The 22824-nt window shown below is 52.2% G+C and overlaps 3 protein-coding genes across 3 annotated transcripts; 1 reads left to right on the top strand and 2 right to left on the bottom strand.

The window, feature by feature from the left end:
* The first annotated feature begins 7983 nt into the window (after positions 1–7983).
* On the top strand, positions 7984–8919 carry LOC134154545 (olfactory receptor 14A16-like). The gene has a single exon (XM_062601218.1). It carries the CDS (start codon positions 7984–7986, stop codon positions 8917–8919), a length of 936 nt encoding a protein of 311 aa, XP_062457202.1.
* A 5027-nt stretch (positions 8920–13946) lies between these two features.
* Positions 13947–14516, bottom strand: LOC134154544 (olfactory receptor 14A16-like). The gene has a single exon (XM_062601217.1). It carries the CDS (start codon positions 14514–14516, stop codon positions 13947–13949), a length of 570 nt encoding a protein of 189 aa, XP_062457201.1.
* Positions 14517–19532: 5016 nt separating this feature from the next.
* Positions 19533–20465, bottom strand: LOC134154644 (olfactory receptor 14A16-like). Its single transcript, XM_062601320.1, has one exon. It carries the CDS (start codon positions 20463–20465, stop codon positions 19533–19535), a length of 933 nt encoding a protein of 310 aa, XP_062457304.1.
* Between the last annotated feature and the right edge of the window lie 2359 nt (positions 20466–22824).

Genomic DNA, 22824 nt, shown 5'->3' with positions numbered 1-22824 from the left:
TTGGGGGCCAGCAGTGCTTTGGGGAGTCCCTGAGGAGCATGTCCTCAGGATGGTCAAGGAGACCTCAGGCTCTTGTCACCTTCTTGGAGAGCAGTTGACTGGTCAAAGGTCTGGCAGGAGGAAGGACTGGCCCCACGGCTCACGAGGGGAAGGTGCTGACACGTGGCTGGGGCCAAGGCCCTGCTACCTCCTGGGCCCTCTCCCAGCTCTGAGAAGCCAGTGCAGAAGCAAGGAAATCCCGGGAAAAAAACCTTCCCCACATCCCTGGGGGTCAATGACATGGTCACTTCTGTGTGAGGAGAAGCCAGACCAGGCCAGGGATGTGACTGGAGTTTGTGCTTGCAGCATCACTGCTGCCTGCGCACCTGATAGGCCAACACCTATCAGGCTCTGGTTCTCATTGGAGGTCACAGTTTTCTCTGGAGCTGATAGGCCAGAAGGAGGATCCTGTTTCAGGGAGGTCGTTGTGATGTCACCTCAGTCTCTGCTGCTGAGTGGACAGGAACAGGCCTAATGCTTGGATGCAGATTGTGAGGTCACGGCTGCCTGAGTGCCTGATAGGCCAAAAGAGGGGACACGGCCATGCTGCCGATTGTGAGGTCACTTCCTGCTCTGGAGGTTCTGTGCCACCAGCAGCCTCCTGGTTCATGGATGTTCTTGTTGTGTCTCTGCTGCTGCTGGGCCAGGAGCAGGTTCATGGCCTCGGTGTGGGCTGCGAGGTCACTTCTGCCCAAGCACCGGAGAGGCCAGCAGCAGGAACAGCATCAGCAGAGCAGCTGTGAGGCCACTTCAGCCCGAGCAGCTGAGCAGCAGCCACGGGGCTGTGAAATGGCTGGGGAGGACACTCCTGTCCCTGAAGACGACAGGCCAGAAATGCGGTGGCCTTGCAGGGCTGTTCCCTGCTGGGCTGGGGCTCTCCAGGGAGGCCTGAGCCACCCCCAGGCTGTGCTGGACAGAGGGGCTTGTTCTGGGCTCCTGCTGCTGTGGATCTAGAAGGGTGCCAGGAGTCCACTGCATAGACTCAGCACTGAGTTCATGCAAGTAGGGGTTTGGCTGGCTTCTCTGGGACTTTCTGGATCCTGAAAGAAAGAGGCTGCTGTTGCACATAGAAACACTGATCAGCTGGCAGGAATGAACCACGCACAGCGCAGAGCTACCAAAACCCAGTTCCTGCACTTGTGTGGGGACTCTGTTACTCTACACAAGTGCCCTGTCAGGAAATACACATATACACACATATGTGTGTATGTGTGTGTGTGTGTGTGTATGTACGTATGTATACACATGCACACACACATATTTGTATACACATATATACAATAAATGTATTGTTCAGCTATCTCTGCACTGCAGAAGGCATTCCTGATCATCATCTGTATTTATTCTTAGAATAATAGGCATTTTCACCAAAGGAGAGATACACTCAGCCAAATCAGGATATTCAGGAGAGCTTTGTAGATACTTGTTCACTCTGCTGTGCTGTGTGGTAAGGTCAAGACAAGAATATAGTGTGTTCCCATTAAATCCCAAAATGCAAGAGAATATTTTTCAGCTCAGATTTGGAGGCTGTGCTAGTGCAAGTACCTTCAACATGGACTATGCAGGGAAGTTAACAAACAGATCTTGTCTTTCAGATGGCATTAACCACGTTTTAAATGAGGGTGCAATATAGAAAGATGAGTAATTTCCTTCAGGGTTCTGAGGATGAACTGCCTCATCAAATGCCTACTAGACAAGAAGAAACTTTTCTTAACTGCAACAGGTAAATGTCTGTGTCCTTTGGATTCAAGTTGCTGAGTCCTTGTAAACAGCCTTGACTGTTTTAGGAATGAGGGCTGGGATAGAAGAGAGTAGAGAAACATTTCTTCATGGAGGGAAGGTTATATCAGTACATGGAAGAAGTAACTACAAAGCTGAAACTCAGTACTAGAGTTCCAATAAAGTGCGTTGTTATTGCTGGTCAAATGGAAGGACTGAGCCTCCACCAGAAAGATCCAACAAGATTCAGTCATGTTGATTTAAAAGTATTCCTTAAGGGACTCAAAATCAAGGAAATGTGTTGTCCATCCTTTTAGGTAAAACAAACAAAAAACACTCTTATGTGTTTGTCTAGCCTGCAGCTGGAGAGCCAGGGTACGGGCAAAGGTCTCTCCTGGACCTTGCAGGAACACATGCTCTGGAGAAGTTGGCAGCTCCTTCCCTGGGCCTGTCGGCTCTGTCTGGTAGCACCATGTCCCCTGGAGAAAGATGCACACAGGCACCTTTTCACTTCTTTAATCGTCCAGGCTTCATTGACTCACGTGTGCGTGTTGGGGGTGGGGGAGGACCAGAACTGCCTGAGTGTTGATCATCTGATCGACACACAGAGAAATGCATCCTGGGAAAGGATTCTTGGACCTGGTTTCAACGTGCATCCATGTTTCTTTTAGAATGAATGACATCAAATGATGATGTTGTGCATGGCCATAGCTTCCATTCCACAGTCAACACAACGTTCCTGGCAGCCCGTTCCTTTCCCCTGCTGAGGTCCATCTGGATGGCAGCCCTCAAGCTTATGACCGTTTTCCTGATTAGGTGCCATCTGCAAAAGTGATGAGAGTTGTGTCCTCGAGGTCACTGATGAAGTTGTTAAACAGGACAAGTCCCAGTATGGACACTTGCATACTTCACTCATCACTGGCTTCCAGGTAAAGCCAAACCCATTCACAAAAGCCCTCTGAGCTTGATCATCCAGCCAGGTTTTTACCCATCCGGCTGCCTACCCAGTGGAGTGTAATGCCTTACTTGTATGCAAGAAAATAGTGTGAGATACCATCAGACGCCTAGTTAAATCACAGCAAATAACCTCCTCTCCTCTCCTCTCCTCTCCTCTCCTCTCCTCTCCTCTCCTCTCCTCTCCTCTCCTCTCCTCTCCTCTCCTCTCCTCTCCTCTCCTCTCCTCTCCTCTCCTCTCCTCTCCTCTCCTCTCCTCTCCTCTCCTCTCCTCTCCTCTCCTCTCTTCCACAAGTACAGAACTTTTATCATGAAAGCAACCAGGTTGCTCAGGAATGATTTATCTTCAGTAAATCCATTACCTCCTCCTCCTCCTCCTCCTTCACATGCCCAGGAATGTGATGCAAGAGGACTCACTCCATGAAACACTCTTCACCAAAATGAGACTGAAGGGCCTGCAGCTCCCCAAGTGGTCCTTGTGGGCTTTTTGGAAGATGGGCACAGCATATTCCTTCTTCTAGTTGTTGGGACCTCCCCTGATCTCCACAGCCTTCCAAAAGAAGATAGCGACTGCCCTTGTTACGATATTGGCCAGCCCTCTCAGTGTCCTCTGATGCAGCCCATCCAGTTCCAGAGACTTGCAGGGGTTGAGATCTTGCCAATAATACCTCACTGAACCCTGTTCCATCTGTGGCTGTTTTTTTCCTCTGAAGTCCTGACTCCATGCAAAACAGCCCAGGAGACCTTGTTGGTGGAGAGTGGGGCCAAGAAGGCACAGAGCTCCTCAGACCTACCTGCATCTTCTGTTACTAGATTCCCTGCCCGAACCAGCAGTGAGCCCACATTTTCCTTTTCCCTCTTTTGCTGTAACTGAAGAGGTAGCAGCTCTTCTTGATGCCATTGACATACCTTGCAAGTCCAATTTAAGCAGAGCTTTGGCTTCCCTAAGACCATCCCTGCTTTGCTGGACAATTTTTCTGATTTCTTCTTCTTTTTTTTTTTTTTTTTTTTATCCTCTCCCTCTTTCCAATTCTTACATGCAGACTTTTTGCTCTGGAGCTCAATCCTGATTTCTCAGTGTAGCCGAGCCAATCTCCCAAGATTTCTACTAGATTTACTGAGTATCGCTATGGCCCATTCTTGTGCTTGGCAGGTGCTGTCCTTACAGACCTGCTGGCTTTCCTGAGCTCCTGGGCCCCCACCAGTCCCCTGAGCAGGCCCAGGTCTACTTCTCTGAAGTCTGGGGTCTGAGCTCCGTTATTATCCTTCCTCATTCTGTTCAGGACATAGAACTCTGCTTTTTCATGGTCACTCTAGGAAAGCATGACACTGACTGTCCCATCCTTGATCAGTTCCTCCCTGTTGGAATTGCAGACAGAGGGAAGTATGAGTACTGCCCCATTGTGCAACTGTGCAAAGAAGCTGTCCCTGGTGCCCTCCAGAAACCTCCCAGCCTGCTTCCACCCTGCTGTTCACCTTTCCAGAGAATGTCTGTGAGATTGAAGTCCACTCCCCTCCCTGCCCCACAAGATCACTTGGGCCTGTGATCCACAGATTTGCTCATGTTGCATTGACTTCTTCACCCTGACTAGGTGGTCTAGCTCCCATCACAATGTCACCCTGACTCTGGTGCTTACCCAAACACTTGTCTCTCCCATGGAAGAGCTCTGCACATCTGAGCTGCCCCTTCACACAAAGGACACTCCACTTCCTCATCTTCTCCCTTGTTCTCTCCTGAAGACCTTCTACCATACAATTGGTTCCTTTCAGTCATGCGAGTGATCTCACCACATCTTAGTCATTCTAGCAATGTTTCAATCAGACTTGTGATGGTGAAACCTGTTATCAAGGGCCAAGGACAGTGTGTGCGTGATGATCCCACTTCAGAGCAGGGACATGCTGGCATACAAAGCAGGTGGCAATGTTATGGTGAAAGGATGTTCCCACTAAGAGAGCAAACCCTGCAGTGCCCGAGGCCAGGGAGAAACACAGCTGGGCTGTTCAGGAATGGGTTTGCTGCCTGAGCTGACTCTGCAGCATCGTGGGGCCTGTGTCAGAGGTGAACTGATCTCCAGGAAGGACAAGGTGCTACTGAGCAATTCCCAGGCCCTGAAAAGCCCGTGATCCAGCCACTTTGGGGAGACCATTAGTCCAGTCCATGTTCATATCATCTGAGCAAGTGAGAAGAGGCTCAGGGACAGGAGAGCTAGAAGGGTGTGAGAGTGCCGAGACTGGAGTGGAGACCCCGGTGTGATGTGCCTCCCATTTACACAGCACGCTTGGATGTGGACAATACTGACTGTGCCTAAAGGCAGAGGTAGGACTCATCTGTTTGGGCACAGGTAGGAAACCCAAGATGCCCTGGGCACTTGCCCAGCACACGTGCCCAAGGGACATGATTTTCCTGTAGGTGCCACGCTGTATCTGTGAGAAATACACAGTGGTGCTGGACAACCCAGGTATCTGGTATGGACCTTCCAGCCTATTTTACGTCATTAAATCAAGAGTCTGCACTGAATCACATCAGGATTTTGCACTGCAGGGATCAGTTTGTGTCTCAGCTTTGTAGTGAGTGGGGCTCCAGCAGTGTTAGACATCTAGTGTCATGGCCAAGGAAATTCCCCGCCGGCTCCCACCTCATGCTCCAGAAGGGTGTGATTCTTGTAGTTGCTCCATCAGTGCAAACAGATACTTGAACTGTCTCCTTAACTCTTATCTGTCTCTTTAACTCTGTCTCTTTAATTAACACCAGAGGTTTGTGTGTGAGGGACTGACTCCCACCCGCCATCTCCAGTGATTGTAATGGCAGTTCAGACAAGGAGTTCATAGGCAAACATCTCTGTTGTGCACACTTCTGCTCAGGCAAGGGGAATCCCACCTTCTCTGTGCCTGTGGAGGTCATGGGAGGGATCTGAGTCCCACTGCAGCTCAGGGGCTTCTAAACAGACATGCGATGCCCTGAAACACTCATCAGAACCAATACCTGAACCATGGCTAAACGAGGGCCCCTTCCTGCCCCTTTCCAGGTGTCCTGCCTAGTTAAGAGATGGAACAGGGGCTTCCGGAGTGGGAGATTTCCATCTCTTGCAGATAACCATTCTCTGATGAAATAAATTGTAATGCTGGAATCAGTCTTCCTTCAGGGCTTAGAGAGGGACCGTCGGTGATTATTTCGGTCTACTTCAGAGACGATTTCCCAAGAGAATGGAGCACAAGGCACAGAGAAATTCCTGTCTTCAGCTGCCCCCTGCTCCTGAGCGGGGCCGGGCTCCTGGGACAGAGGGAGCCCATGGCAACCTGGAAGCATTACTGAGAGACAGCGGTGTCCAGGAGCAACTCCTCTGCAAAGAGCAGCAGGGCTCTAGGCTGTAGGCACTGACTGTGGACAGGAGATGAGAAGTGAAAGGCGGTGTGGAGTGGGAGGCCAGAGGAGAGCTCACTGTGGGAGAAATCTTCACAGCCTTTGACACGGTAAGTCTCTGGCTGCAGGACAATACCACTGAGATTCCTGGAGGGGTCTTCTGAACCCAGCCTATCCTGTGCCTGGAAGGCTTTTTACGGATCACTCTCCTGGTTTCTAACATGCATGGCAGGCTTGCCTGAAAGGGAAGGCACCCTCCTGAGGCTCTGATTTTGTTTTATATCTTTGGCAGGGCACAAAAATTGAGAGGGACGGTTTAGGCTTAGGTGACTGGAGGAGAGTTCTGCAGTGTTCTTGTGAGGGACCAATAGGTCTACAAGGACCCCAGAAAGCTCCTTCAGCCACCTTTTCACCTGCCAGCAGCAGCAATATCTCCTTTGCAGCCCTCACCAGTCTCATCATGCTTAGTCTCACCTGCTCCTTAGGTCTTGCACACACAGAGATGCCCCTGGGCTGGGCCCTTTGGCCAGAAGGAGTCTGTAGGGCAGAGCCAGATGCCCCGTGGGTGGCATGGGGTCAGGGAGCACTGACAGGGGACAGACGTGGGGACAGAGAAAGAGCACCCAGTGGGGACAGCTCCAGGGAGCTGAGAGATTCTCGGGGAACGTGAGGAAAGTGCCCACAGAAACACTGTGGCAGGCTGGACTCAGGCAACTCTCCCGTGGTCCTCCCTCTCCCTTTCTGCTCTTGTACTTGCTGTCAGCTGGAGGTTCAGCTACAAATTCAGACACCCACCCTGAGGTCCTCCCATGGAGGTGTCTGCAGAGGGCTGAGGTGCCCACGGCCTGTTCTCATCCCAGGGTGCTGGGAAATGTGATTTGAGGGTCTGGGGAACGACTTGACTCTCCCTTTAGAAGATCTCCTTTTCAGGACATGTGAGTGAGTCCTTACGGTGTCCTGCTGGGTTTGAAAGCTGCCCTCCAGAAGGACAAAGCTCTCCCACTGGATCTTAGCAATGCTGGAGATCCATTGCAAGTAGTTCAGGAGGTACTAACACCAGAAAATGCTCCTGAGCACCTTCGTATGTGTGCAGCTGAAGTGAACCCAGCGTTTCCTCGGCTAGAATGGAAGTGTTGAGAGTTTCCTCCACTCTCAGCAGTCAGCTCACAGAGTCCTTGGTCGAATCATGTATGTCAGGAGCAATGTTCTGTTCTCTCCATCACATCTCCACCTCGGGCTGTGAAAGAGAGCAGAGTTAGATCTGTGCTTTGAAACCAGCCTCCCCTGATCTCATCAGAGTTCAATGTCTTTTTTTAGAGTAACTTGTGGGTGAAATCATCCTTCGGGTAATGCAAGTGCAAGCACAGGGCAGCTGGGAGCAAGGCAGGAGGACTCAACAGCACTCCTGACTCAGCATTTACTACAATCCACTTTCTCCTCTCTCTTTTTTTTTTTTCATCCTTGCAGAAATGAAATCATCTGTCCTTAAAAAGACCACTCACCAGATGTGATGGAAGAATCTAAAAATCTACAAACAAATAACTGTAAAAAAATGCCACTCTGTATGCAGCACAAATTCTGTAGAACTGTATGTAAGGATATTAACAGATCTTTTCCTTTAAAGGTGGGCACATCAATTGTGAAAATCAGAGCCATCACAAACCAGCCCCACATACTACCTGCTGTAAAGTAGGACAGGCCTCCGCTCCTTCCAGAACACTTAGATGGAACTGAAGCTGAGGAGCTGAACGAAGGTCTTCCTGAGAAGGAGAAAAGAAATTTGTCTGTACTGTGGGGTGGGTGGCTAAGTGGGTAGTATTTCTAAGAAAATTTGAAAGTTTTTCTCAGAGAAAAGAAGTGGTCACTGTCTTTCCCCCCTTGGACAGTTGCCCTGTGCCCCAAAGCAGCAAATGTCCAACAGCAGCTCCCTCAATGAGTTCCTTCTCCTGCCACTTGCGGGAACCCGGGAGCAGCAGCTCTTGCACTTCTCACTCTTCCTGGGCATCTACATGGCTGCCCTCCTGGGCAACAGCCTCATCATCACAGCCGTAGCATGTGACCACCGTCTCCACACCCCCATGTATTTCTTCCTTCTCAACCTCTCCATCCTCGACCTTGGCTCCATCTCCACCACTGTCCCCAAATCCATGGCCAATTCCCTCTGGAACACCAGGTCCATTTCCTACTCAGGATGTGTTGCCCAGGTCTTCCTGGTTATCTTCTTGTTTTCAGCAGAGTACTATCTTCTCACTGTCATGGCCTATGACCGCTATGTTGCCATCTGCAAACCCCTGCACTATGGCACAATCATGGACAGCAGAGCTTGTGTCAGAATGGCAGCAGCTGCCTGGGCCAGTGGTTTTATCTATGCTGTGCTGCATACTGGGAACACATTTTCAATACCACTCTGCCAAGGCAATGCTGTGGACCAGTTCTTCTGTGAAATCCCCCAGATCTTCAAGCTCTCCTGCACAGACTCCTACCTCAGGGAAGTTGGGCTTATTGTGGTTAGTGTCTTTTTAGTCTTTTGGTGTTTCATTTTCATTGTGCTGACTTACGTGCAGATCTTCACTGCTGTGCTGAGGATCCCCTCTGAGCAGGGCTGGCACAAAGCCTTTTCCATGTGCCTCCCTCACCTGGCCGTGGTCTCCCTGTTTGTTGTGACTCTCACGTTTGCCTACCTGAAGCCCCCCAGTTTGTCCTCCCCAACTCTGGATCTAGTGGTGAGTGTTCTGTATTCGATGGTGCCTCCAACACTGAATCCTCTCATCTACAACATGAGGAACAAGGAGCTCCAGGAGGCAGTGAGGAAACTGTTCCAGCTGGTACAAGTACAGCAGCCATAGGCTGCCCATGTCTCCTCACAAGCGATTCCCAGTTTATCTCACAGAACACTTGTGCCGCAGGAATTCTCTCTGTAATAGTCCTATTTGTGCACAAATGTTTGAATTCATTCTGCTCCTGCAGGAGCACAAATCCCATCTCTGTGATCCAGAGGCCTCCTTAAAATTGACTTTCCACTGTGTCAGAGCTGGCCTCCCAAGTAACATCTCTGTAATAAAAGGAGATCTCCTTAGTACTGTGCCTGAAGGCTGGGCTCTTCTTCCCAAGCAGGAGTGAAGAATGTGCTCAGGGAATTGCACCCATAAAGGCCCTGTTGTTGTGCCTGGGATTTCCATGGACAAAGGGGCATCAACTCTTTTGAGTGATACGTGAGGGAATGGGGATGGATTTAGCTGTCACTTGTGGGTGCCCAGTGTCCCTGGAGAGGGTGAGTGGTCAAAGAGGTCTCTATTGGGGACTGTCTCGCATATTAGAGGGCTGGTGACAGATGGTCATTCTTCTGGAAGGGAATATGGAGTCACCTGGCAAACAGAGGGGAACTCCAGGGGCAGCGTGTGCCTGGACTGACACTCTCCAGAGTGGAGACCCTCAAAATCAAAAGGAAAGGGACAAACCAAGGAATGCACCAAATCAGGGCTCTTCATTCACAGGAGGGGGAGTGGGCTGGGTCTCATGACACCTCTGAACACATCCTGAGCAATGTGAAAGTCTCCACCTGAACATAAGGAAGATCTTCTTTGCTGTGAGAGTGATAGAGCACTAGAAGAGGTTTTCCAGAGAGATTGTGGAGTCTCCTTCTCTGGACATATTCAAGACCTCCCTGAATGTAATCCAGTATAACATGCTCTAGGTGACCCTGCTTGAGCAGGGTGGGGGTGGACTAGATGATCTCCAGAGGTCCCTTCCAACCTCAGCCACTCTGTGTGATTCTGAGAAATGCCCTGTCATTGCTCCATCCATCCTCCACTGTCACAAATCCTGGGCAGGGGGAGAGGTTGCCGGGTGCAATGATGGTGATCCAGCTGGCTCTGCTCTGACCATCATGGCCAGTGCTGAGTCACCCAGTGGCCCCATAGCCCACTCACCCTGCAGAGCAGCACTGCGATCCTGCAGCTCTGTGGAGAACCTAGGGGAGCAGTGCAGGAATGGCCAGCCAGGCCAGCACAGACACACTGACCTTGGGAAAGGCTCTCTGGGGAGCAAGGATGTCTGCAGAGAAGAGCAAAGGACCAATTGTGTGCTTGTAGTGGGGAATAAATGAAAACCCGTTGCTATGTCTCTCAGTTCAGGGCAAGCTGCTCTGTCACTGGAGCTGCCTGAGGAGCTCCGGGGCCAGGACTCTTGTGCTGTCCTGGGGAGAGGGGCTGCCCAAAGGGGCGGCAGGCAGCCAGAGTTAAGGACCTCCTGCTCATAGGTGCAGTGGAGACATGAAGCCATCAGTCTCCATTTGTTGTGCCACTGCTGACCCCCAGCCCAGGTGCTGATGGAGAGGCTCACACCCCTCTCTGCCCCACAGGAGCTGCTGTGTCCTTCAGAGGGGCTGGAGCTGTGGGGTGAGTGTCCAGGGCTCTGCAGCCTCCTACAGCAGGCACTGCTGTAGGGCCATCCTATCTGGGGCTGCTCTGCTGGGTGGGCAGTGGAGAGAGCAGGAGATGTGAGGAGAGCCAGAGAGGGGCTGGGTTGGGCTGGAAAGGGCCCAGGAGAGGAAAAATGCCGTGTGCTTGCAGGACAAATGCAGGTTTCCGGGGGAAGGCACCAGGCCATGAAGGGTGTTCCCCCTGTGGAGCTCCTCCTCCTTCTCCCATCTGTGCATGTCCTGCCTGACACCCTGAGCACTGGTGCTGCTGCCAGGCAGAGGTGGAGGATCTCCCTGAGCAACTTCTCTGGGAGGTCCCCAGGGAAACACTGTGCCCAGACCCAGACCCTGCCCCAGCTTGGCAGAGGGGAGCTGCCCTCTCTTCATCCACCCTGGCAGTGCCAGCACTACTTCAGCTCACTCCTGAAAGGCTCCAGTGCAGCCCTGGAGGGAGCTGGGGCCATCTTGGGCCCCAGGGCAGCCTGGTGCCAGGAGGTTTTAACATGGGCACAGCAGCACCAGTGCCAGGAGCAGCGTGAGAAGAAGGGAAATTGGGGTGAAGAGCCCTGCCCTCGGCTGCACGGCCAAGGCACTGGCCAGGCTTCAGGTCTGGAGTGGATGCCTGTTTGAGGGTAGGAGCACAGGGACGTTCATGGGCTTCCCATGCACAGTGAGCTTGCAGTGCTTCTGAAGCAGAGGCTGAAGAGCAAGAGTTCATGGAGTCACAGAGGAGTTTCAGTGGGAGGGGGCCTCTGGAGGTCTCCTGTCCAGCCTCCCACACAAAGTAGGGCCGACTAGAGTCCTCCAGTCCTGTCTTGCTGTTACTGGACTGTGCCTGGCCCCAGTTATCATCTCCCAGCCTGCTCTGCTCCTCTTGTCCAGGCACTGCGGGATAGCACCTCCCATGGGTGGGTCCCTGCCCTGCCTGCCTTGCTGGTGCCCTCTGCTCCTGGCTCTGCTTCCCTTCCTATACGGAGCAGCCCCATTCTTGCTGCTCCCGACCACATCCTCTTTGTAGCAGGAACTCTATCACAAATGATGCTTAAGTAGTTGAGCTGTGGCACAGAAGAACCTGCCTGCCCAACTATGTGTCACAAAATCAGGCCCAAGCAGCTGCCCTTGCTTTGTCATGCAGCTAAACTTCTACATGCAGTGTGACCTGTGTAGGAGTCCCAGATCTGAAGCTCTCCTTACATGCTGATATTGGCTGTCAGGCTAGAGTGGCTGTTATGGATATCAGGTGGGCTGTTATGGATATAGAGTCACCTTTTGCAGTTACAACCTTCTCTAGGATCTGCTCATGTCCCAGCTTCCCTTGCCAAGCCTTTCCTGACTGTAGTGAGGAGACAAATGCATAGTAGAGATGGGGTGCTGGGTCAGCAGGACGAGAACAGGGTCAGGTCAGCATTCGAGAGGTGCAAGGCCAGGCACAGCCACGTCCACACCATTCATGTCCACATGGTTCATGGCCCAAGCTTCCCAGCAAAGGGGAGGAGGCCCCACAGTGAGTCCAGTCACTCTCTGCCTCTCCTGTTCTTGTGCCCAGAAGACCCCTTTCACTGTTTGCCTGCAGCCCCTCCATGCTCACCTCTCTGCCCAGCACAGCACAGGAGCCCTGGCCCTGCAGCTCCTGCTTCCCCAGGGGCAGAGCCATCTGTCCCGAGCTGGAGTACAGAGAAACCTCATTCTCCTTCTCATTTTCTATCTCTGAGTGCTGCCTGCCTTTTCTGCTGGGACATCCCTGCTCTCCAGAAAGCCCTTCCCCAGGTCAGTGTGTCCATGCTGGCCAGGCCGACTGTTCCTGAACCCCTGCCCTGTGCTCCCCGCAGGACCCCGGGGTGGCAGGGCTTCTCTGCAGAGTGAGCGGCTGTGGAGCCAAGGGGTCACATGGTGACTCCTGACTCTGCCCTGGCCATGCTGGCCAGGGTGAGAAGCAGACCTCATCAGACAGGAATGACCACTGCTGATACTGCTGGCGTGTGTCTGTGCTCAGGGACCATGTTCAGAGTGACCCCACACATCTGAACACATGAAGCACATCTGCAATGGCAGGAGATGTGCTTGTGGGCACTAACTCCAGCCGGTGGTGTTTCACTGAGGGTGCAGGAATCACTCTCCAGTGCCCTTTCCCTGGGCCTCCCGGGTCCCCACTGCCTCTCCAGGGATTGCAGAGCCCTTGTTTTCCCAGGAATATCGGGATTTAGTGCTTTACTTTCTGGTTACTCCACTGTGGACCATCCCTCACTTTGTGAGGCTCCATTCCCTGCCCACCTGAGGCACACACTCTGCCTGGAGCTCCCCTGAGCTCTCCTCATGGCTCTTATTCCCCTCCAGGAGGATGGGCATCTCTCATCAACACTGTCACCTGCAGGACAACTGAGGGCAGGTAATTCAGAGACCATCTACACTGGTCACTGACAGATGTGCCGTGAATCCAGACCTGTGTCCCTAGCAGATCAGCCAGAGACTCTGAGCTCATCCCCTGGATCCCATGGAGCTCACAAGAAAAAGAGCATTCCCTTTTGTGGTGCAATCCCTTGAGGTTAATTTTGACTCCATCTTCTGAAGAAAGGCCAATCACAGGCACGTCACAGAGGAGATCCCCTGTCACCATGGAAATGTTATTCTGGAGGCCAGGTCTGGCATAAAGGTGCCCAGTGCCTGGTCCTGTCTGAGCTCACAGAAATCCGCAAGGAAGCACCACGTTACCAGGGCACTTAGGCCATACACACACATGAGAACACAGCAGGACAGTGTGGAACTTAGAACAGCTCTGAAAAGGGAAAGTCTTGCTACTCTTGGTGAATGATTCTCCAGGAAATCTGCAGCCCCCTAATCGAAGGCTGCGGCAAGGAAATGCCAGCTGTGGCAATGTGGGGATGGTGCTGAGGAGCAGAGGGCCTGTTCCACAGGCTGCCTCCAGACTCTCCTCCTCCCCACTCCTGCTCTGCTGTGAGCGTTGGAGCACTGCAGTGGGAAGGGACCAGCCACAGTGACAGCTGGCTGCCACCCTCCCCAAAGAGGGATCGCAGATCACACCCTGACTGTGGCCAGGGGAGCTGAGCTCTTCTAGTGGACACAGGACCATGGTATCACCCGGTCTGTACTCATCTGAGTCCGACTCTGTCCCCCTGAGCTTCCTTGGTATCAGTGCTGGAAAAGACATTGCAAAGGGAAGCTACCTGTGTTGCCCAGAGGGCATCTGAGGGGGTTCAGACTAGTGGGCTCTGAGGTTCCCCCATGTCTGCTGATAAAGCGGGAAGCCTGGGTCAGATTGAAATGAGAGATTCCTGAGAAGTGACACAAGCCAAAACAATGTGGTTTTTTTTTCATTTTACAAGAATATATCAGAGAAAAGTAAGAAAGAGATGCATAACACAGAGCCTTGATGCCAAGTGCCCTGTGAAGGAGGCGTGGGCGCACATGGGATAGTTACTGATCCTGACATTGTATCTATATAAGCAGTTTCCTCAGGGCATCCTTGAGCTCCTTGTTCCTCATGCTGTAGATGAAGGAGTTCACTGTTGGAGGCACCACTGCATACAGAACAGTCACCACTAGATCCAGAGCAGGGGAGGAGATGGAGGGGGGTTTCAGGTAGGCAAAAAATGAGGTGCAAATAAAGAGAGAGACCACGGCCAGGTGCGGGAGGCACATGGAAAAGGCTTTGTGCCAGCCCTGCTCAGAGGGGATCCTCAGCACAGCAGTGAAGATCTGCACGTAAGTCAGCACAATGAAAACGAAACACCCAAAGAATAAACAGGCACCAACTACAAGAGCCTCAACTTCCCTGAGGTAGGAGTCTGTGCAGGAGAGCTTGAGGATCTGGGGGATTTCACAGAAGAACTGGTCCACAGCATTGCCTTGGCAGAGTGTTATTGAGAATGTATTTCCAGTGTGCAGCACCTCATAGAGAAAGCCACTGGTCCAGGCAGCTGCTGCCTTTTTGACACAAGCTCTGCTGTCCATGAGGGTCCTGTAGTGCAGGGGTTTGCAGATGGCAAGGTAGCGATCATAGGCCATGACAGTGAGAAGATAATACTCAGCTGAAATGAAGATGATCAGGAAGAAGACCTGGGCAGCACATCCTGAATAGGAAATGGTCCTGGTGTTCCAGAGGGAATTGGCCATGGATTTGGGGACAGTGGTGGAGATGGAGCCAAGGTCGAGGATGGAGAGGTTGAGGAGGAAGTACATGGGACTGTGGAGGCGGTGGTCACAGGCTACGGCTGTGATGATGAGGCCATTGCCCAGGAGAGCAGCCAGGTAGATGCCCAGGAACAGCACAAAGTGCCAGAGTTGCAACTGCCGTGTATCCGCAAGTGCCAGGAGGAGGAACTCGTTGAGGGAGCTACTGTTGGACATTTTGCTCCCTCTGGACTTGGCATACTGCAAAAGCAAGGAAATACATTAGAAGAGAAGTAGGAAATCTTTCTGATCAAAACTCTTTGCCTTTCTCACAGCCACCCACACCAACACATACACACACACACACACGCACACACACACACACACACACGCAGACACACACTGCTTTACTCCTTCGCAGCAGGACCTTCATTCAGCTCCCTGTCTGGAGCTCCAGTTTGTGCTGGCAGAGTGTGCCAGGAGGAGCAGAGACCTCTGCCCATGGGCTCCCAAAGGATCAGTCCTGCTATAGTGTAGAGGGGCAGTTTAACATCTTCACATCCAGTGCTGAGGCATTTTGACCACAAAAGCAACAGCTTCATGTTGGGGGTCCTGTTTGTTTGTTTGTCTGATCTGCAGGGCAGGAATATGCAACCTTTCCACTGCTCTCAGTGTGAAGACTGGTGAGTCCTGAGAGGCAAAAGCTCTCCCTGTGCCCTAGGACAGAGCTAGCACAGCTGCTCTCCAGCTCAGTCTCCACATCAGTCCCATTCCCAGCTGCCTTGGGCATGCACCTCTCTCAGCTAAGGGACAGTCTTGATTTCAAGTTACCCTGTAGGAAACTGGCCTGTGCTGACAGTGGTGTTCACTTGCGAAGCGGAAATCTCCAAACTCCCCTCACTTTCCCAACTCTGCTGATCCAAGAGCGCATAGCACATGGCTCTGATGCCCAGAATAAGGACTCTGTGATGTGGCTCTGGTATAGAGCAAGAACTCAACACCCCATTTCTAGCCAAAGACACACAGTGTTTATTTCAGCTGCCCACATGCAGCTACTGCCAGCAGCATTTCCATTTCCTGAGCCCCTCTGTAGCTTCTGCACAGTACATTCAGTTGTCATGAGTGTCCTACAGAAAAGCTATGCCTTTCTGGAGGGCAGAACACAGCCTGGTAGCACACCCCAGGGAGCGGAACATGTCTTAAAGGCATGATCTCCTGCAGGACTGTCATCTCATTCTCCATTCCTCTGCTGGGAGGAAGAGGAAAGATGAAGGAGGTTTGCTCAGGGGAAAGCATCTGCCCTGCAGGGGCTGGCCGAGAATTTCCTGCATCCCAGCCACAGTTTTCTCTCACTCTCTGAGTATATCTGTGCTGCTTGGAGATGTCATTGCTGGGAGCTGTTCATTTGCCCACACCAGACACCATCCCCCCCACTGTGATCTCAGCTCTGCCCTACAGAAACCTCCAAACAACAGGAAACTGCCCAGGGGCATCTCTATGTTTGTAGAGGCTAAAGAGCAGACGAGAAAATCTTCAGCGAGACTGACAAGTTGATGTTAGTGCTGCCTGTAGGCTGAGGAGTGGTGAAGGCATGTGCAAGCCTATTCATTGTTGAGTGGCGGTGAAGAGGCTTAGCCCCTTGTTTAAACCTGACCGCTGCATTACCATTCCCACCATGCAGAGACAAGTCCTCTTGAAAACTCCACTCTCGGAATGTCCTCATGGTGAGCTAGAGCTGTGAGCAGTCCTGACCCATGCAGCACCCTCTCAGCAGGGGAATGAGCCTGCTCTGCCAGAGGTCATGCCTCTCACCCATAGCTTTTCCCCACAGCACTGTGGGGAGCTCCCCAGGCAGGCTGAGTGCTGACCCTTGCAGGCGACAGAGCTGCTACCCCAGGCATGCAGGACCCTAAGATGCAGGGACACTGCTCTGAATTACAGTCCATGGAGACATGTGTGCACACACTGGCTTCACAGCCCTGCTGCCATCCATGGGAGAAGGTAGCAGGGCACCCTGTCCCTCTGAGGCTGTGGCAGGGAGTCCCTGCCCTGAAACATCTTCCCCTCCACCTATGCGCTGGAAGAACCAGGAGAGAGATTCAAGGGCTGGGCTGGGTTCAGAAGACGCTCCCAGGAACCTCAGTAGCATTGCCCTGCAGCCAGGGACTTATCATGTCAAAGGCTGTGAAGGTTTCTCCCACAGTGAGCTCTCCTCTGGCCTCCCACTCCACACTGCCTTTCACTTCGCTCTGCCTTCTCTCATCTTGTGTCAGCTGCAGCAAGCGGTGCCCAGAGCCCTGCTCCTCTTTGCAGAGCTGCTCCTGCACACAGCTGTCTCTCAGCAGTGCCTCCAGGTTGCCATGAGCTCCCTCTGTCCCAGAAGCTGGAGCTGAGCTCCTGCTCAGAAGTAGGGGCCCAGCTGAAGGCCTGACTTTCTTTGTCCCTTGTGCTCCCTCCTCCTGGGAAATGTTCCCCAAAGTAGTCTAAAATAATCATGTATCGTGCTTTTCTAAGGAGCAGAAAGAAACTGATTACAACATTGCAGTTTAGTTTCTCAGAGCATGACTATCTATGATAAGTGGAAATGTTCCACTGTGGAAGCCCCTACTGTTATCCCTTAACTTGGCAGGACACCTAGATGGGAACAAGAAGGGAGCCTGTTTAGCCATGGTTCAGGTATTGATTCTGATGAGTCAATGTGGGCATCACATGCCTGTTGAGAAGCCCCTGGGCTGCAGTGGGATTCAACAAAGTTCCATGAACTCCACAACTACATATGATGGGGAATTCCCCTTCCCCATGCTGAAGTGTGCACCACAGAGGTACCTCCATGAGAGCTCCTTGTCTATGCTCCCTTTGCAACCAGTGGAGATGGAGGGTGGGAATCAGCTGCTTATACACAAACACTTGGTGACAGTTGAAGACAAAAAATGGTGCAAGGCAGGTGCCAATGACTACTTGCTTTGGTGAAGCAACTGGGAGACCTGCATTCTCCTGGAGCATTGGATGGGGCCAGGTGAGGAATTTCTGTGGCCATCTGAAATAACACTTGATGCCTGCTACAACTAGAGCTCCACTCACTGTGAGGCTGAGGCACAGACAGAGTCCAATGTTACAAACAGCTATCTGTCAGTTCAGGGCAGATACTTCATTTAATGACACAGAAATGGGGTGACAGGGCCACGTCAGATGCCTGGGATGTCCAGCACAACCACCTGTCTCTAGCACATACAGCATGGCAATTCAAGAGAAACCGTGTCTCAAACACTTCTTGCTCTCCTCCCACTGAACCTCTTCTCACCCCACCAGATGGTACAAACAGGGAGTGCACTAATGAGGATCTCAAGATAGCTGGATCGCAGGCTGCCCAGGCCCAGGGATTTCTTCAGTGGCACCTTGTCCTTCCTGGAGACTGGTTCAAGAAATCTGTCAAATGCCCAACAGTGTCACAGAGCCAGCTCAGGCAGTCAGTCCCCTTCCTGGCATTCCGGCACAGCCCAGCCCTTTCTCTGCGGCCTTGGGCACTGCAGGGTTTGCTGTCGTAGTGGCATCCTCCCTTCACCATTCCATTACCACCTGTTGTCCATGCCAGTGTGTCAGCACTTGAAATCAAAGCCTTTGCATAAATGAGGTCCTTGGTAAAAATTTTTCCTCGTGACAAATCTTTGGTTAGTGACACAGCTGAGGTGCTGAAGCCGACAAATACGCAAGCTGCAGCCTGAATGAGTGGACTGTGAGTTGGATTGAGAACTGGCTGAAAGGCAGAGCTCAGAGGGTTATCATCAGTGGCACAGAGTCTAGTTGGAGGCCTGTGGCTCATGGAGTTCCCCAGGGCTCAGTACTGGGTCCCATCCTGTTCAACTTCTTCATCAATGACAGCCAACATTCTTGCACCCCTCCCCTAGGCTCTGCATAGGGCGGTGGTCAGGCAGTGCTGCTCTGCAGGGCAAGTGGACTGGGGGGCCCCAGGGTGACTCTGCTCTGGCCATGCTGATCAGGGAGGCAGCTATTGGACCAGAATCACTGCATCTGAAAATCTCCCACCCACGGTCCATGGCTGTGCAGGATGGATGGAGCAATCACATTGCTCAGGATGTGTTCAGAGATGTCATTAGACCCAGCCCACTCCCTCTCCTGAGGGACATGTGGGGCATTCCTTGCTTTGGCCCTTTACATTTACTTTACTCTGCCTGGTTTTGAGAATCTCCACTCACTGCCCATTCCAGGCACACGCTGCCCCTGGAGATGTCCTCTGCTCTCTGGGTGACTCCATATTCCCTTCCAGAAGGATGGCCATCTGTCACCAGCTCTCCAATATGTGGGACAGTCCCCAGCAGACACCTCTTGACCACTCACCCTCTCCAGGGACCCTGGGCACTCACAAGCGACAGCTAAATCCAGCCCTCATTCCCACACACATCACCCAAAAGAGATGATGCCCCTTAGCCCACGGAAAATGTAAGCACTACAACAGGGCCTTTTTGGGTGTAATTCCCTGACCAGATTCTTGGTTCCAGCTTTGAAAAAAGACCCCAGCAATCAGCACAGTACTAAGAAGACCCTCTTTTATTACAGAGATGCTACTAGGGAGGCCAGCTCTGACACAGTGATAGGCAGATTTACAGAAGGCCTCTGGGTGAGAAAGATGAGGTTTGTGCCTCCAGAAATGTGGGAGGAATTCAGACATCTCTGCACAAACATGACTATCACAGACAGAACTCCCAGTGCACAAGAGCTGTTGGAGATAAACTGAGAATCAGTTGTGAGGAGAGATGGGGGCAGGTTTAGCTCAGTTGGTTAGAGTGTGGTGCTGCTAATGCCAAGGTCGTGGGTTCAATCCCTGTATGGGGCTATGCTGAGGATTAGACTGGATGATCTCCAGAGGTCCCTTCCAACCTTACCATTCTATGATTACTGCTGAAGTAGTACCATCTGAACCAGTTTCCTCACTGCCTCCTGAAGCTCCTTGTTCCTCATGCTGTAGATGAGAGGGTTCACTGTTGGAGGCACCACTGAGTACAGAACAGCCACCACCAAATCTAGAACTGGGGAGGAGATGGAGGAGGGCTTCAGGTAGGCAAACATGACAGTGCTGACAAACAGGGAGACCACAGCCAGGTGCGGGAGGCACATGGAAAAGGCTTTGCGCTGGCCCTGCTCAGAGGGGATCCTCAGCACAACAGTAAAGATCTGCACATAGGACAGCACAATGAAAACAAAGCACCCAAGGACTAAACAAAGACTAACCACAAGAGCCTCAACTTCCCTGAGGTAGGAGTCTGCGCAGGAGAGCTTGAGGATCTGGGGGATTTCACAGAAGAACTGGTCCACTGTGTTGCCTTGGCAGAGTGGTATTGAGAATGTGTTAGCTGTTTGCAGGAGAGTGTTGAGAAAACCACTGGCCCAGGCAGCTGCTGCCATTCTGACACAAGCTCTGCTGTCCATGATTGTGCCGTAGTGCAGGGGTTTGCAGATGGCAACATAGCGGTCATAGGCCATGACAGTGAGGAGAGAATACTCTGCTGAAAGCAGCAAGACAAGCAGGAAGAGCTGGGCAGCACATCCCAAATAGGAAATGGCCCTGGTGTTCCAGAGGGAATTGGCCATGGATTTGGGGACAGTGGTGGAGATGGAGCCAAGGTCGAGGAGGGCGAGGTTGAGGAGGAAGAAGTACATGGGGGTGTGGAGGCGGTGGTCACAGACTACGGCTGTGATGATGAGGCCATTGCCCAGGAGGGCAGCCAGGTAGATGCCAAGGAAGAGGGAGAAGTGCAAGAGCTGCAGCTCCTGGGTGTCCGCAAATGCCAGGAGGAGGAACTCGTTGAGGGAGCTGCTGTTGTGCATTTGCTTCCTCTGAGCGTTGGAGACTCCAAGGAAGAACAGACAAACAGAATTTAGGACAGACTTCTCTGAGCAAAGCTTTCTCATATAACCTCCCAAACACAAACACACATTACCTTTCCCCATCTCAGCAGCACCATCACTCAGCTCTGGTTGATTTTGCTGTGAAAAGAAGTGGCCTCTGCCCGTGGGTTCTCGAGGAATCAGTCCTGACCTACAGCACTGTGTACATGGGAACAAATGTGACCAGGATTTATAGACCCAGGTCCAGTCAGATTTAATTCACTGATAATTCTGAAGGGATTTCGGCATCTTCACTCCCAGGTCTAAACAATATGGTTCATGAACAGTTTTAAGGCTTTTCCGATTTTTTTCTGCTGACCCTGTTACATGGGAGGAAGCTTTTTAGAGATAGAAATCCTCAACATTACTACTGCACTCAGCGTGACCAGCTGTGATTCCGGAGAGGCAAAAACACTCACTCTGGTGTTAGTGCAGAGGGAGGAGCACTGGCCTGTCCACCTGCCTTATTCTCAGATGCGCTGTGCTCCCACCTCCAAGGTGGAGGACAGTTGCAAAAAGTTTCTATTTCATGTTACCAAAAAAAAAAAAAAAAAAGGCACTGTGGAGAGCAGAGAAATCCACTTCCAAAGTGCCCATTAGCACTCTTTCCGAGGATATTTGTGTGTGTGTGGGGGGGGGTCTCAGTCCTCCCCTTCTGGCCAGCAACTCATTGGGGTCCTTCCAGCTGCCCACATCCAGCCTCCCAGCAGCATTTCCGTGTTCTCAGTATCTAGGTGCTTCTCTCTGGGGCAGCTAGGTTACACCCAGCTGCAAAGGGAGAGCTGTGCCCTTCTGGAGGGCAGCTTGCAGCCCAGCCAGACACCCCAGGGAAATGGCTGAATGTGCTAAGGGTGTTGAGGGTATTTGGAAGAGAGAGTTGCCTCCTTTCTGGGCAACTGCATTGTCAAGAGCTCACAGGTTAGACAGGGACTTGGGCACCTCACTGTCAAAGGCGTATCTGCATGGTAGGACCCACATGGCTGGTGTTTGACCTGCATCAACACCCACCCCCCCCCCCATGCCCAGAGAGCCCAAGGGGAAGGACAAGGGCAGCATGGGCAGGCAGGAAATGGAGCAATGTCATGATATTTGTGCCAAGGGAGGCAGGGACAGGGAGGGACAGAGACACACTCAGGAGTGTCTCCTCTCCTGGATGTCTGGCTGCAGAGGAAGTGACTCATGTCCTGTACCCCATATCCTTGAGGGAAGACAGCTGTATTGGGTGGGAGAGGAGAGGCGGCACTGGAGTGGATAGTTTCCTCTCACACTTTGGCCATGGCTCTGCTGCCTAAACCCATCCCTGCAGGGAGCTGTGTCTCTGTCCCCACGTCTCTTCTCTCTCAGTGATCACAGACCCCATCCCACATGCTGAGCATTCAGCTCTGCCCTGCAGAAAGCTCCCAGAGGCAGGACACTGTCCAGGGGCACCTCCAGGTTTGTAGGTGCTAAGGAGCTGGTGAAGCAAAGCTAGCTGAGGCTCGAAAGGTGATGCTGACTCTCTCTGTAGGCTGAAGGTGGATGAAGGCATTTGCCGAGTCCCTCCCAGAACTAACCCTCTCTCAGTGTCAGTATCCTGGAGCCTCAGTACTCTTTTAAACCTGACACATCCAGTCCCATTTCACCCACCCAAACAGAAAATAACTGAAAGCACCAACTCATGAAAGCACCTTCTCTTTCAGCTCTCCCCTGCCTTGGCATTCCTGTTGAAAAGTCACCTCCACCTCCCCCAGTCCTCACCCACTCAACAGCCTCTCCATGGGAGAAAGTACCTGCCCTGCTGGGAGTCACTCCTCCCACCCAGAGCCTCTCCACACAGCATAGTGAGGAGCTCCCAGGCAGACTGAGTGCTGACCCTCACAGGCGGCAGGGTCACTGCCCCAGGCACACAGCACCTGAGGTGTAGTGATGCTGCTCTGATTTACAGTCCATGCACACCTGGGTGCACGCACAGGCTTCACACCCCTGCAGCCATCCCTGGGAGGAAATAGCAGGATGCCCTGTGCTTCTCATTGTATGGCAGGGAATCCTTGCTCTGAAGCATCTCCCAGTCCTCTGCACTGGAGAAGCTGAGAGAGTAATCTATAAAAAAAACACTCATGGGATGGAACAGGTTCAGAAGACCCCTCCAGGAACCTCAGTAGCATTGTCCTGTAGTCAAAGACTTACCGTGCAAAAGGCTGAGAAGATTTATCTCTCAATAAGCTCTCCTCCGTCCTCCCACTCCACACTGCCTTTCACCTTCTCTCTCACTCATCTCATCTCTGCAGCAGCAGGCAGTGCCCAGAGCCCTGCTGCTCTT

The sequence above is a fragment of the Rhea pennata genome, unplaced genomic scaffold (genome assembly GCF_028389875.1).
Source record: "Rhea pennata isolate bPtePen1 unplaced genomic scaffold, bPtePen1.pri scaffold_32, whole genome shotgun sequence".
In the NCBI taxonomy this organism is placed as follows: domain Eukaryota; kingdom Metazoa; phylum Chordata; class Aves; order Rheiformes; family Rheidae; genus Rhea; species Rhea pennata.
Note: the sequence above shows the minus strand (reverse complement) of the source record. Positions and strands in the feature narration are given on the sequence as shown.